The sequence below is a fragment of the Acomys minous genome (assembly GCF_964271855.1).
Source record: "Acomys minous genome assembly, chromosome: 11".
Taxonomy (NCBI): domain Eukaryota; kingdom Metazoa; phylum Chordata; class Mammalia; order Rodentia; family Muridae; genus Acomys; species Acomys minous.
This window is the reverse complement of record NC_140492.1, coordinates 54,837,710-54,853,956: the sequence shown is the minus strand read 5'-3', so window position 1 is coordinate 54,853,956 and position 16,247 is coordinate 54,837,710. Positions and strand designations below refer to the sequence as shown.

Genomic DNA, 16,247 nt, shown 5'->3' with positions numbered 1-16,247 from the left:
CCTGCCCCCTCCTGAGGACAGGTCCTGTAGGAATACCAACTAGAGAAAGAATGAGAAGGCTAAAGAGAGATGACCAGGGAATGGGCTAAGGTGGACAGACAGGTGGCCAATTCAGGCCATGGAGACTGCAACAGAAGTGCAATACAGGGGCTGAATATAAAATGCCCCACGAGTTCTCCAGAGTAACCACTCTAAAGGAATGATGGAAGATACCACAGCCATTACAGCCTTAGGTGAGCAACAACATAGAAACATGAGACAGATACTGAACACGGCACACACTCTCAGGCAAGGACTGTGGTGCATTAGTAAATCCCAAGAGAGATCTGGGTGGGAAGAGAAGAGTACAGTTAAATGCAAGTGGGTCCATGCTGTCCACAGCCCTCAGAGCCTGACGCACCACACACTCCATGCAGAAAGTATGATCATTACCATGCCAAACATAACCTTCAGGGGATGAGTATAGAGCCTCAGCCTGTAAGACTCCCAGAGAAGGCAGGGTGACACATGAGGGAGCGCACACCAGCCCAACATTTGAATTACTAGGACCAGAAACACTCCCTTCACCCAGTGCCAAGTACAGAAGACACCAAAGGAACGGGGGGGAACCACACTCATGAAGATTAGAAGAGACACTGATTTTTATAATATTTTCTATTTAGTTTTAATACCTATTTCAGTTGATTTTAAATTACACTTTCACTTCAGTTGTTGAGTGGTGTGGTTTTAATATGTTTCTTTCATGAATAGGTTTCTATTACTGTCCATTCCTTTTATGAACTCATTCTACAACATTTTCTTTATTATTTATTATGATTCTAGTCCTTATACTTTCTATTTATAATTTATCCCCCTCAGTCCCCATTACTCAATTTCTTTCTCCTTGTACTTCATAACTTTTAATACTCTTAGCTCTACAAAACTACAAATTGCTACACGTCCTCCCCCCCCCAAATGGTATCCTTGTGCCTGTTTCCAATGCTTACTGGGGACAAAAGTCAAGTAATAAAGTGTCTGATACTACATGTTAGCATTTGGGTTGTAGTTAGATATCATTTTTCTGTGGTCAAAAATTCAATTTTCCTCTAAATAGCCCTGGAAAACATAAATTAATAAAAATAAAGCAAACAAACTACTGAAAGGAGCAGAACAAACACTGCACTTAGATGAGATGTCTCTCTTCAGTGAATAATGGTGAACGCAGAGATTCATGGTGCCTATAACAAGAGATTGATAAGTATTGGGTCATTTTAGGGAAAATAGTCATAATATATACAAATGAGAGACATTTATTCTATTCCCTCCAAAGCTCAGGGAACATCATGGAAGAGGGGCCAGAAGATAAAGAAGAAGGGCTAGGAAATGCTGTCATCTGGGTATGACACTGCCTTTGCAATCACTAACACACGGCAGATTGCTTGCCTGAACTAAGCCTGCAGCGTTCAGTAGCTTGAGCCTGGCAACACTCAGTCATAGTTTGATCAGAGGCTCATGGGACCCTGCCTTTTCCAAGGGAACTATTGGCTAATAATGGATTCTAGGGGAAGGAGGGTCACTGTGCTCAGTGATGTAGCCACTGTCAAGTCAATCTTTCAGTGGAAAGCTTAATTTCCATGCTCATGCATATGACCCTGCCTAAAGTTATTGGGCATGCTAGGACACATGCACCATGAAAACAAAAGGAATTCTTTGGACGGCAAAGTTTAAACAAGGACGGCAGTGAATAACAGAGGCCAAAATGGGGTGCAGGAAAAAAGTTAATCAAAGCCAAGGAAGTATGAAAAAACACACGGAAACTGCTACTTTATAAACTAGTTTAAAATATAATTTTAAAAGACTTTAAATGGAGGTACTAACATCAATGGGTAAATGATGCTGATCCCAGAAGGTATAGGTTATAAAATGAAAGTCCCCAGGTGGGAGCTCCCTCCCTTAGAGTTATTGGTCAGGAGGTCTCAAGAGGTCCCTCAAACTATACAGGTGATGGGTATTTCCATTGGCTATGCACTGGAATTGGATAGTAAGACCCTATTGCTGAAGATATCACATACTTTGGTTGCGCAATATAGAGGAACTGTGTTGTAACTATGCTGGAAGCTTCCACCTTGCTAGCTAGCCTTTATAGTTCTGGAAATTGCCATGCCAGCAGGTGGGGAAACAAAGTTAGCAATCATCTAAAGTCAGATTTAGACTTGAAATCAATATATGCTACAATATCAACCCAGCAGGTTTACTTGTAAAATAGTGGCTCTACTGCTATGGGAGTGTAAGTAAATGATATCCAATCAGATCTGAAACCCACACAGCAGGAGGGAGTTACTGATTAATCCAAGAGTCCATAGCTGGGAAATCATGGACTTTGTGGGCAAACTTATTTCTGTTGTTTTAGTAAAGGGCATACTTTAAATATTTGTTCATTCCAATAGACTCTGGTTGCCCTCAGCCTCGGTTATAGACACTTCTCTCTGCACTGAATGATGATTAACTCAGACACCCACGGCTGGGCAGGGGGCTAACAATAAGTTGGTAATAATAATAAGTTGAGTGTTCAGCATTAAATCCCCCCTCCAAGGCTCAAAGAACACGGCAGAAAAGTGAGTGGAAATGAAGAACAGATGAAGAATGAGGGCTGTGAAACATTGCATTATGAGCATAACATGGTTGTGGCACTCAGAAACTCACAACATCTGGGGGTTGCCTGCATAGAGCTTGTAGAAGACTAAGCCAGTAGCCATTCAGCCATAAAAATGAAGGTGCTCATGGGCCCCATCCAACCCTGGGAAGCTAATGACAGGGACTGATGAAGATGATGGAGTATCTGGCTTCACTGATGTAGCCACGGTTGAGTTAGTTACTCAAGGTCCTCTAGATAGATTAACAACCTGGGGCATGTGAGTGGCCCTGGTTAAACTCAGTGGATCACGAAGCAAAACAAAAAGACATGAAAGTCGGGTCTAGACCTGGTGGAAGGAAGAGAAGACCTGGTGGTAGTAAGAGCATGATACAATAAGTCAGGGTGAAGAAAACTTGTTCCTCGTGAAGGAGAACCATCTCATGACAACACATTTACTTTTCTGATAAAATTAAAGTATAATTACATAACTTCTCCATTCTCTTCCCTTGCTTTAATGCCTCCCACATCCCTCTTCTTTGCTTCCTTTCAGATTCTTGGCCTTTTTTCTTTAATTATTATTGTTACATATATGCACAAATATATAAAAACACCCTGGTGAGTTCATCTGCTGTTACTTTCATATGTATATGACTTCAGAATTGACCACTTGGTATTGGGCTCATCCCTGGGGATGTCTAATTCCCCCCTCTCTTAGAAGTCCTTAGTTGCCTATAGTTCTTAGATTAAGCTATTTATATATGTCCATTTAAACACATAGAGAAAATGAGCATGCCTATATTTCTAAGACCTTTGAGATACATTCAAGAGACCAAAACTAAGAATTCACTGGGAAGAAAGAGATGAGATAAAATCTAAAGGCATAAATAACCAAATTCAATAAAATGACAGCAGAAAATTCCCTAAATGTAGAGAAAGAAATTATATTCAAACACAAGGGGAGTTTAGAACTTAAAAAACAGACATGACCAGTGAATAGCATCTCCAAGACATTGTAGTTAAGAAGTCAATATTGCATAGCATAGAAACAGTGTAAAAGGCATAAAGGAAAAACTACCAACTCACCCACAAAGGCAAACACATCAGAATACCATCAGATATCACATCAGCAAGCCTAAAATTCAGGAAAGCATAGAATGATATATTTCAAGCCCTGAAAGTAAATAGCTAAAAAGTAGGATGGCTATATATAGCAAAACCACCTTTTAAAAATGCAAAAGCAAAATGGGGGCATTTAAAGATAAGCACAAACCATGAAAGTTTATTTCCCTAAATAAAACCTGAAATATAAATGGCTTCAAATCATCATAACAATAATAAAGAGAGCAGCGGACAGGATTAAAAAACCAAGATTTCTTCAATTATCTATTGTCTCCAAGAAACACATCTCATTGGCAAAGACAATCACAGATCTACAGTTAAATGATGGAGCTCAGTCTACCAAGTAACAAGCTTTAAACCACGGGGTAACTATTCTATTAGCTGATAAAGGAGCTCCCTTGCCAACATCCATCAAAGAGATTTAAAAAAAAGTTACTACACATTAACAAAATGAATGGTTCACTAAGGCAAAATAAAAAATATAAAAGTGTATGTACAAGATGTTGAGGTTCACATTTCATAAACCCTAAAGGAAATGAAAGGTCAGGTCCTAATAGAAGAGAGTGGGTGACTTCAACACCCTCCTTTCATCTTTACATAGGTTATTCTAACTAAAAATCAACCAAGAAACATCAAACTATGCCTTAAGTCAAAATATATCATGTTAATAGGCCACAACAACAAGGTTTCAAAATACAAGTTAACTGATACACATAATCAATTCCATGTATCTTCTCAGAGCATAGTGGAATAAAACTGTAAACCAAAGACATCTACACAAATATTAAAAAAAAGAAGAAGAAGAAGAATAGACTCTTCAAAAACTAGGAAGTCATTGAAGAAGTTAGCAAGGAAATTACTAAATTCCTACAATCAAAGGAAAATGATAGCACCACACATCTGAATCTCTGGTCCAAAGCAAAACAGTTTTAAGAGAAAAGCATGTAGTTTTAAGTGCTTATATTTAAAAATTAGAGTGATGTCAAATAAATAATCTAATAATATACTTCAAGGACTTAGAATCATAAGAACAACCCAAACTTAAGCATAGACAGTACCAAGAAAAGACACTAGTAAAAAATTAATGAAATTGAGGCTAAAATAAGAATACATAGAGTCAATCAAATAAAATGTTGGGTTTTTGAAAGATAAAAAAAGATTGACAAAATGTTAACCAAACCAACCAAAAAATTAAAGAAAGAAGAGAAGAGAAGGGAAGAGGAGAGGAGAGGAGAGAAGAGAGAAGACGTAAATTAACAGATGAAAAAGGTTTGGTTACAATAGACCTCAATACAGAGATTATTAGGTTAATATTTTAAAAACATTTAAAAAGGAAAAATCTAGAATAAATGTATAAATTACCAGATATACATATGATCTACCAAATAAATCAATAAGATGTAAATAAGTTAGTAAGACCCACAATGAGGTTAAAGCAGTAATACTCTTCCCATGAAGACACATAGGAACAGATGCATTTACTTCCAAGTTATTCCAAACCCTTCAGGAAGTGCCACCAGCAATATTTCTCCAACTGTCCCATGAAATCAAAAGGAAAGGAGCATTGCCAAGCTCACTGCTCAAAAGCAGTATTACCTGGATACCAGAACTAGATAAAGGCACAACAAAAGAAAATACCCTTCTTTGAGATGATAGGATTCTATACACAAGACACTCTAAAGCCTTCAAAAAATAAAAACTCTTTATATGAAGCCATTGATATAAAAACCAGCTAAAGACACAAATATATAACAAATTCCCTAATAAACATAGCTACATTTTTCTTTTTTTTAAGGTAATTTATTCAGATTACATCTCAATCGTTATGCCCTCACTCGTATCTTCCCATTCTCCCCTTCCCTCCCTCTTTCATCCTATTCCTCTCCCCTAGACCTCTGACATAAGGAGACCTCCCCCACCATATGATCACAGCCTATCAGGTCTCATCCTGGTAGCCTGCTTACCCTTCCTCTGAGTGCCACCAGGCCTCCCCACTAGGGGGAAGTGGTCAAATACGGGGCATCAGAGTTCATGTCAGAGGCACTCACGCTCTCCACACATCTGTGGAGAATGTCTTGTCCATTGGCTAGATCTGAATAGAGGTTCCAGGTTTACTGCATGCATTGCCCTTGGTTGGCCCAGTAGTTTGAGCAGACCCCCCTGGGTCCATATCCACCAGCCTTGATGATCTTCTTGTAGATTTCTAGGGCCCTCTGGATCCTTCTATGTCACCATTCTCCCATACCTCTCTCTCCTGGAGTCCCAATAGCAAGTCCCAACATCTATCCCAATCTCCTGCTGAGTGAAGACTTTCAGGGGACATCTCTGTTGGGCTAGTGTCCACTTATAAGTGAGTATAGACCATGTGAGTCTTTCTGGGTCTGGGTTAACTCACTCAGAATGATCATTTCTAGTTCCATCCATTTGTCTGCAAATTTCAAGATTTCCTTGTTTTTAAGAGCTGGGTATTATTTCATGGTGTAAATGTACCACAGTTTCTTTATCCGTTCTTCCACTGAGGGACATCTAGGATGTTTCCAGATTCTGGCTATTATGAATAAGGCTGCTATGAACATGGTTCCATGCACAAAACTCAAGTCCAAGTGGATTAAAGACCTCAACATAAAACCAGAGACACTAGATCTGTAATAAGAAAAAGTGGGGAAGAGCCTGGAACTCACTGGCACAAGAGACAGCTTCCTGAACAGAACACCAACAGCTCAGGGATCTAAGGTCCACAATTAATGAATGGGACCTTATGAGGCTGAGAAGCTTCCGTAAGGCAAATGACACTGTCAACAGAACAACCAACCAACCTCTACCGTTCAGAGAACTGTAGCCTAGTGTGCTAAGAGGTAGGCCCTCGGCTTCCTTGTCCCTAAGTTACCCAGTTCTGCTTGCTTTTCCTGGACATGCCTTGACTAGCCTCCAGGCTGGCCCCTCTCCCTTTCCTCTGTAGACAACCAGCTCACCTCCCAGATTGCCTGATCTCACAGCTGTGTAGGGCCCTCCCTCCTCCCCCAGGCAGCCCACCTACCAGCCCACCTTTCTGCAAGACTCCACAGCCACTCTTGCCTCTGGGTAAACTCCTCACTCTCTATACCCTTAAGCCACGCAAGTCCCCATGGTCCTTTCCGAGGACCTCCTGCCACTAGGTAGGTCCTTCTCAATCCTCCCTTGTCCACCGAACTCATTTCATGTCTTATCTGGGACCTTGAGCAGACCTAGCCTCTAGGTAGGGCCACTTGTCTTCCTGCTCCCTAAGCTTCCCAACACCTCACTGCCTTCTCTGAGACTTCACACCGACCATGACTTCTTTCTTTTCTCTTCTCTAGGCCACTGGCCCTCCTACCCAAGCTTTCTTTGGACTTCACCCTGACGCTGCCACAGGCTAGTTCCCCTCTCCTCCCTCCCAGCTAGATCCCCTAAAATGCTGCTTTTCTTTTCCTGGACTCTGCATAGACCACACCATCAGATAGGCTCTTTACTTTCTCTTCCCCAGGCCTGCCCCAAATTCCAAACTTTTCACCAGGACCTCACGCCAATCTCACTGTGGTTCTCCAGGCAATAGCAGTTCCTCAATCGCAATCCCCATTAAGAGACAGATCCCAGCTCCATGCAGTTCCATATCCTACCTGGGACTCTCTCCAGGTCCTTGGCCCATAAAGCTAGGCCCAGCAAGAAAATTAGTCTCCTATGCCTCACCCCTCTGGAATCCTCTTGTGATGCTCAGCCTATCACTACACATTGCACTGCCCCCCTATGCTGCTGTGCTGCCCAATATGAGTCATGTCCCCTTAGCTCTCTGCCTCTTCAGAATTACCGTATTTTCTCTGCCTATCACCACAACTGTGGATTCTTACCTAGTGGCCTTAAACCTCATATCAAAAGGCATAAAAAATAATCTAATTTGAGATGTCTAGGTTCCACTGCAAAGTCACAAGCAATATGAAAACTAAGACTGTATGTCTTTGCCAAAGATCATCAGTCTTGTAGTAATCATTTGCAGTAAGAATCAAGGACAATTTTAAATGTGTTTTTGAAAAATTAAGATGACATTGATAAACATAGGAATAAATTTAAAGAGGGCAGGAATAAGCTTCGTATTGAAGGTCGTGAAAACACAAACAAATGAGAAAATAAATAATGATGACTCAGGATATTAACTTTGAACTCAATGAAGAGATAGAAATACTGAGGAAAACCAAAAACTGAAATTAATCTGGAAGTAAAGGTCTCAGAAAAATCTAATAAAACTCACTGAAAAGCTTCACCAGCATAATGGATCACATAGAAGATATTCTTATCAAAGCTTGAATATAATGTAGAAGAACTGGATCATTCAGTCATGCAAAATGATAAGTCTTTAAAAACTCATGAACAGAATATGAAGAAACTCAGACTATGAGAGTTATACAAAGACAAGATCAGTAACTTAAACACACTTCCAACAAGAAAGGAGATTGAAGCAGTAATGAAAAATATCTCTTGACTGTAAAGGTCCCAGGTCCAGACAGAGTCACATCAGCTCTTTAAAGCAGAACTAAAACAGCCAATGTGTCTCACATTATCCCGTGTGACAGAAACAAAAGGAAGACTTCCAGCATTACTCGAATACCAAAACTCAGACAAAGACACAATAAAGAATGTAGACGCAAAAATTCTCAACAAAATGCTGGCAAACTGAATACAATCAAATTGGCTTTATCCCAGAGATAAGAGGATGACTGAACATGTGATGTCAGTAAATATATTATTATAGACACTAACTTAAAAACCCAAACTCACATAGTCCTCAGCAGATTCAAAAAAGGCCATTGGGTACATTCAAATGCCCTTCACAAGAGAAGTTCCAGAGAGAATGAGGTTGGCTACGTGTGACAAATCCATACCTAACATCACTCTACATGAAAAAAAGGTGATATTAAAACCAGGAAAAAGACTTGGTTGTCCACAGTCTCCACTGCTGTTCAATAAAGTTCTCAAAGACCTGGCCAGGCCATTATGACAAGAGAAGAGACACAAACAGGAAGAGAACTCAAATTATTCTTGTTTCTAGATAATATGATGCTACACATAAGAGACCTTAAAGAGCCCACCATAAAACTCCTAAAACTAATTTTTATTTTCCATACAGTATCAGGACACAAAATAAACAAACATCAATAGTTTTTTTCCTATATACCAATGAGGAAGAAATAGCAGAAATAATTCAATTTTCAATAGCCTTAAAAACTCTCAGAATAAACCTATCAAGGTGAAGATGTTTACAGTGGAAACTTTAGAACTTTAGAACATAGAAAGACATCAGAAAATAAAAAGCTTTCCCATGCTCATTGGTTGTTACAATAACATGAAAATAATACTCTTAAGAATAGTAATCTATAGATTCATTCAATCCCAATCAAAACCCCCAAGTCATTAGTCATAGAAATAGAAAAAAATTAAAATTCATATGGAACCATAAAAGACCATGGATGGCCAAGGCAATCTTAGCAAAAAAAAATAAAGACATTGTCATAGCTGATGTCAAGTTATACAGCAAAACTATAGTACTAAGAAGTGCTGCAGTGGCACATGCGCACACACACACAAACCCAGATATAATTGTTTTTAATTAATTAATATTGACTAATAATATTTATTATCTGGCCTATGATTGTTATTACTTCAGTATAACCCACTAGCAATCAATTAAGACACTGACACCCGTTATATTTTAAAATAGCCTTAGTTAACCTGAGGCAGGGCAGATATCAATCCTGTAAACTACTTTCCATAGTGGGGCAGGTTTGGGATACCTGCCCCAATCCCATGCCATCTGCCTCTAATAATTTCTATCAAGATACCTCCCATCCATAATCTTAAATACTTGCTAATGTTTTTCATCTAGGCCAAATCTCCATCCATGCTGGCCACATACTTCTCTTCCATCTAAACCATGGTGGCCTTCCTCTCCTCTCTCTCAGGACCTTGTCCTTTTGTCTCCCTTCTTTCTTCCTCTTCCCAGGATTCCTCTCTGTCTCTCTAAGCCAGGGAACCTTAGCCACATTTATGTCCATTGCCCTGGCCAGGTGCGATTGCTTTTTATTAATTAGCATCAAAATACATCAGACCAACCTCCAACATATAATGATCAATGAAGCAGCATAAAAATCTGAAATAGAAGTTCATACAACTACAGACATATAATTTCTGATAAAAATGCTTACTGGAGGAAAGACAACATTGTCAGCAAAACAGTGTTAGGAAAATGAGATGTCTGCATGTAGAAGAATGAAACTAAACCCTCACCTCTCACCCTGCTTTAAAAACCAGCTCCAAATGGATCAAGGACCCCAATGTAATATACGAAATCCTGTAACTGCCACAGGATGTCCACCACTAATGCCTGGATAATGAGAATGTGGTTCACTAGGATTTTACTCAACTGGTAACAAAAATGGGATTAGAAAATTTACAGGTAAATGGGTGGCTGTAGAAAACGTTATCCTGACTAAGGTTAGCCAGGAACAAAAAGACTAACACCACCCTCTTCATCATATGTACCCCACTCCTTTTCTATGTTTAGATCATAGCTTCAAATCTCTAATTTTTATGATTGATTTAGAGTTCTAGTAGAAGCCAGGAACCTAAAAAGGGGCCAAATAAGACTGAGAAATGGTCACAAAGTTTGAAATAATCAACTGGAAGTGAAGTGAGCCAAAGCATCCTCCTGACAGATAGCTTTGTAGTCCTAGAAGTCCTGGAGTCGTAGAAGCTTCTACGTGGGCTACTTGGGTAAAAATGGTATTTATGGTCTTACCCAGCTGTGAATTTTACAACCTCAAAGACCAACCTGGAAGGCAAGAGGATGCCATTTGTGCAGTAGTGGCACTACCATTACGGGGGTAAACAACTTCTGGTTGGATTTGAGACCCACTCCATAGGAAAGAATCCATGTCTATTTCTGTAAGGCTGATCGCACATCCATTGCTATGGAGATCATAGTCTCCAGTAAGGAACAGAATACGGATGTCTAGCATCCCACATATATCAAGCTACCTTTAACAATATTTCTTCATACCCATAGAGGTTCACTACTCTCAGCCTTAGTCTTGTTCCAGGCTCCTGGAAAGACACTGCTATTACAATCACAAACCCAAAGCAACCAAGGGCAACTTCACTAGGTCTGCACAAGAATGGAACTGTGAACGGTCTAGTATGGCGACAGGTGGGTCTCAGGAGGCCCTGCTCTTCACTGCTGGGCTATTTGCTACGGATAGATTTAGGGAAAAGGGAACCATTGTCTTTATGTGTCCATTGGTGACTCTACCAGGTTCCAATGGATAGTTCTAATTCAATGGTCACACAGATGAATTAAATAAAACATAGTACCTATACAAATTAGATTTTTGTTACACAGAAATGAAATCATGATATTTGCAAGAAAACGAAAAGATCTGGAAATCATTATATTAAGCAAAGTAAGGCAAACTTAGAAAGACAAATAGTGCACATTTTCTCTTATATACAGAGTCTAGAGTTAATAAATTATGTGTATGTGATGAAACTAGAAAGGGATCATGGGAGGGGAGGGAGGTGTCATATGGAGAGAGAGAGAGAGAGAGAGAGAGAGAGAGAGAGAGAGAGAGAGAGAGAGAGAGAGAGAGAGAGAGAAGCTAGGAACAGAGAAAGAGAATACACGCAACGTGAAAATTTAAAAGGTGGTGCTGTTCCAGTGCTAGAGTCTACTCCTTTATATTTACTGTACAGTTAGACTTGAAATTGATGGACACTGTCTTCCTGGTATGTCTCAGAGATGGAACAGGTTTCCTTCACTTTTTAATTACATATTTACTTCATTTTAAAAAGAGGACTAAAAGCTAGTCTCCATTCTCAGTCACTAAAAATCCCAGGCATCAGAACTGTCTGCTGTGGGTAGTCTCAAAATAGGTTCAGCATGTGTACTATTCTTCTCTCAGTTTTCCTTCAGTCAACACACTAACAGGTGGCTAGCTGCTACACTCTACATATTTTTCTAACGGTTGCTTTTAAGGCCAAGGGGGAAAATGTGACTCTTTGTGCTCTGGGTGTCTAAACATCCACGCTGCTTTGAAGGTGACTGGCAATTTTACCCAAAATCTCGTGGCTGGCTTTTCATCTTTTAACTGAATTGCATTTCTGTAAATTTAGCAGGGAATTTTCTGTAACTTACTAGCTAGAGAATTCCAGTACCAATGATCTAAAATGAGCTGCTGCGTTTTTATTGTGCTGAGTGGAATTTGAAAGTAATAAAAGCCATTATGAATGACTTACTTGGTTTGTGTCAGATCAACTACGATGAGATCTTTCTCTAGAAGTACAGCAACAGCATAGGGTTCTTGAAATTCTACAACAAAAAGGAAGAAATTGAAAAGATTCCATAATGCGTCTTTTATTTAAACCACCACTTTCTTCATCTCATACAGAGATGTTATTTAAATGACAAGAAAACCAAAGTATGAGCCAAAATATACTTTAATAAAATATATGTTGTATTTGATAAATATACTGTTAATATCTCTAACAGAACAAGGAAAAGTGACCAAACATAACAATACATAGTCAAATATATTTCAAAAGTCATGGGGTGATAGTAATCCTTGGCTACTAGTAGAGAGTGAAGGTGTCACCTCAGCCTTGTGATCAGCATTGTGCTCATGACCTTAGAATTTTAGATCTCACTCGTGCGAGGAGATGCTCTGAGGCTGCACTAATGGTGCTTCTCTGGAATGTGATACACTGTCACCTCGCTATGATAGTAAACCACCTATAACTGGATGTGATCTTCAAGTCAATATGGTGTAGCATATTCTTATAGGTTACTTCCTGTGTGCAGGAGTACAAATCTACAAAAAGCAAACAATTGTGAGATCATCTAAGATTTTCAAGTTTCTAAAATCCAACCTGCTTTCTATTCTTCCTTTCTTCCTATTCTTCCCCCATTATAATCTCAGAAACTGCCTCAAAACCCGAAGGCTAGAAGAGGAGTAAGACCCACAATACACCTTCCTCGTGGAGTTTCAGCTCTAGGGATATTTACTAGCTGTGAGCAAGTGAAGAAATAAGAACTCAGGACCCACTGAGAGTTATGAGGAAAATAAGGGTAATAGTGTAAAATGAAACTTGTGCTTAGACTGGGAGCAGTGCTTTAGTTAGGAGTAAAACAAAAAAAAGCGTTGTTTTCCATTTACAATAAAGGACTAGTGGGAAAAGCCACAGTGAAGGAGGTGTTCTCATTTTAAGGAAACTGTGTGAGAAAACATTTTATATACATGATCTGTGATTCTCAGTAGCTTCAGTGTTATTTTTTTCCATAATGTTAAGAAAGCATGTTCAAAGAGGCATAGGATTAGCAACCAGCGGTTCAATGGAAATTTCAAGCTAGGACATTAAACTCTAACTTCCCACTTTCATTATACCAGCAGTTCCCACTGGCTAGTTCGAAAAGTATTTATCCTAAACTCAATAATTGCCCAGCAGGTCTTTTGTACAGAGGGTTCAAGTCTTGGGCGGGAAATTTAAAGCCCGGGGCAGTCAGCCTTCTGAGTAACTTCCCGACCTGCGAAGCTACAGCGCCTGCTCAAGTTTATGTTTACAACGCACACTCACATGAGAGAAAACCACAGAGGTAAACTCAATTAAATGAGAACAAGGGCTAGAAATCACTGCTGTTCAGGTGGTTATCCATCTGGTGTATATGTAGCTTGCTACAATTCCATGCCCAAACTGGTTTCATACTGAGACTTTCCCACTCTTTATCTCTACAGTTGTTTGAAGTTTCTCAGCATTGCTTTAATACAGTTTGGGTTTTAGTTTGAAGAACCGTAAAATTTTCTCTCTGTCAGCTCTCCTCAGGAAAGTGAGTGGCCAGGTAGGTTTATATCACATGTTAGAAGATAAAATAGCAGAGACTACCATGTGGGAACTAAAGTCATAGATAAGTTAAATTTTTAGATGGTTACGTCATTCAAAAGTTAATGTTCCTGCACAAATAAAAGTCTGGCAGTGCAAGTTTCACCTTTGTAGATGTCCTTTGTATACGGTGACAGCTACTAACAAGTTGTTTAGGAATTTATATTGGGGTCAATTTTTTGTCTGTTATTTACTAAAAGTTTTGTCGGACGTGTTAGTTACATTCATGGACTTGAAGTCTCTTTTCTACTGAAATGGCATAATTGTAACTACCTTAAACTTTTATAAAAGTTATAGGAAAAAATATATGATGATATTTATAGCTAATAGATAGTAACTATGTTACCTTTTTAGGGCTGGTGCGCCTCATCTTTTAACACTTGCTCCTACCACTAAAGGATGTAAAGTTTTATCATAACTATTATTCTGAAAAGAAACGCATCATTTGAGAGGCTTAGAGATGACTGGCAAACTAAATATAGGCATGAACTGGCCAGCCCCGATTATAGTTATTACTCTAGGCGATGATCCAATTAACACTTTTAAAGCATTTGAGGTTTTGGAGGAAGAGTTAACTCATCAGAGGTCATAAAAGTATCAGCAGCATTAAAGTTATGAGTCACTACGTTGAGCCTGGGGATGACATTTGTCATTATGTAGCTGTAGAGAAGACTGCAATCCCCTATTACTAACTAATATGGAATAATTAAAACATATTAGCAAGATGTTCTGGGACAGTGAATAGAGTGTCCGGTCATTTGTAGAAGAAATGAGATAATGTATACTTAAGTATATGTACAAGTGAAAAGAATAATAGGGTAAGTAGCACGGGCGACTCTGGAAAGGCCATGGGGAACTTCATATGTAATGCTGCAGACTTTCTTTTCTGGTGTTTTGATATATTTGGTGTTTGAATAGTTTAAAAAACATTTGAGTAGTTAATTTATTCATATTCTCATGAGTATAGTTAAAACCAATTCTCCTCAAATCTGACAAATGAAAAGTTCAATTCTCCTTATCAGTTTTCTGAAAAAAGAAAAAAAAAGCAACAGACTTATTTAACCTTTTGTGGAGAATGTGCATGGTTTAGCAGATTTATACTTTATTAAAATCATTATAAATAATCCTTGAATTGCTACAGATGTTCAGAGGACTACGTGCACAAGACATATAATGTCTGGTCGCTGTAACAATAGGCTCTCAACTTCTATTTCAGATATACCTCAACACTCCTGATAGGAAGAGTTTTCCTAACTTTAGTTTTTAGTTCTGTATTTTTTCTTTTTTCTCTGTTTCCCCCACATCCCCTTCCTAGGTGGCCCTAATCTTTGCTTCTTTGTCATCATATTCATATCTCTAAAGGGAATCTAAACTGTGATAAATCATGAATAAATATTTTTAAATGTTTTCCCTCTCTTTTGGTCTCTAATAACACTGTTCAATCTTATTATTCTTTCTTAAAAAAAAAAAAAAACCACCACAACAACAGAAAAACAAAGCGCCTCAGTCTAGGCACCTTTCCTACTGCAACCTGATAGGTTCTGTTTGGCTGAAATCCTTGGGCGGGGGGGCTGCCATTTTCTGAAGGAAAATAGATGGGGGCTTAGGAGGAGGTGGAGAGGATTGGAGGGCAGGAGAGGAGGGAAACTGGTAGGAATGTAATACGTGATAGAAGAGTAAGAATTTTTTTAAAAAGCAAAAGCAAAAATAATAACCTGTGGCTGTGTATGGAAACATGCAGTAGCTTGGGTTTGTTGTTTTATTTTTGTTTATTTTGAAACAAGGCCTCAAACACACTATAGCACAAGCTGTACTAAAGCTTATTATGTAGCTTAGGCTGGCCTTGAACTCATGGCAGTCCTCTTGCTTCAGTCTCCCCAGTCCTGAGATTACATGAGTAGAACAGCACACCAAGTTACACTAAATATATATAATTTACAAATGGTTTTGCTGCAGTTTGGATTTTGAGTCTCCCTTGAAACCCAGGTATTCCTTAGACAAGCCCTGCTGAAACTAATGCTTTCTCCCATCCTAGTGTTTCCTCAAAGATCTTCTGTATCTCCCCAAACGCCTCCACAAAGCTTAGACGTTTTCTTCTAAATTGATCTTACCAAACTCTACAATTTATAAACACTTTAACTCAATATTCTCAATAAGGTCTGCTTCAAAAAGCCTATTTCTCAATGAGGCTTTACATGACTCTTGCAGGCATTTAACCAGCTATAAAATAGTGGATTATGTATACCATGAACCATGTAACTCAGCATTATAAACATGCATTGCTTCAACAACTAATAGTTATTTCATTGATCCAATCATACCTGTGCAATTTATATAAAGATTATGCTCATATTTCTATAAGTTTAACAAGTTACTTCTAGTATGAGAAGGCCACAGCAACATTAATGAATACATGCTGATTAATTTAAAATGCAGGTAATTTGTTTCTAGTAACAGTGAAAATCAAGTGCTACATTGATTGTTATTTACTACATATATTAAATATGAAGCTAAATGAGTTAAAGAAAATCAATATATTTAGCAATGAAACACAACATACATATTTTTATAGTTAACA

The 16,247-nt window shown here is 38.7% G+C and overlaps 1 protein-coding gene across 8 annotated transcripts in view; it reads right to left on the bottom strand.

Moving 5' to 3' along the window:
* The window catches only part of STXBP5L (syntaxin binding protein 5L), a 236,220-nt gene that overhangs the window by 100,817 nt on the left and 119,156 nt on the right, over positions 1–16,247 (bottom strand). For all 8 annotated transcript variants that reach the window (XM_084802614.1, XM_084802611.1, XM_084802609.1 and 5 more), the window contains exon 12: positions 12,032–12,104. In XM_084802614.1, the coding sequence (XP_084658740.1) occupies positions 12,032–12,104 (73 nt within the window). The remainder of the gene's footprint in view (positions 1–12,031; positions 12,105–16,247) is intronic.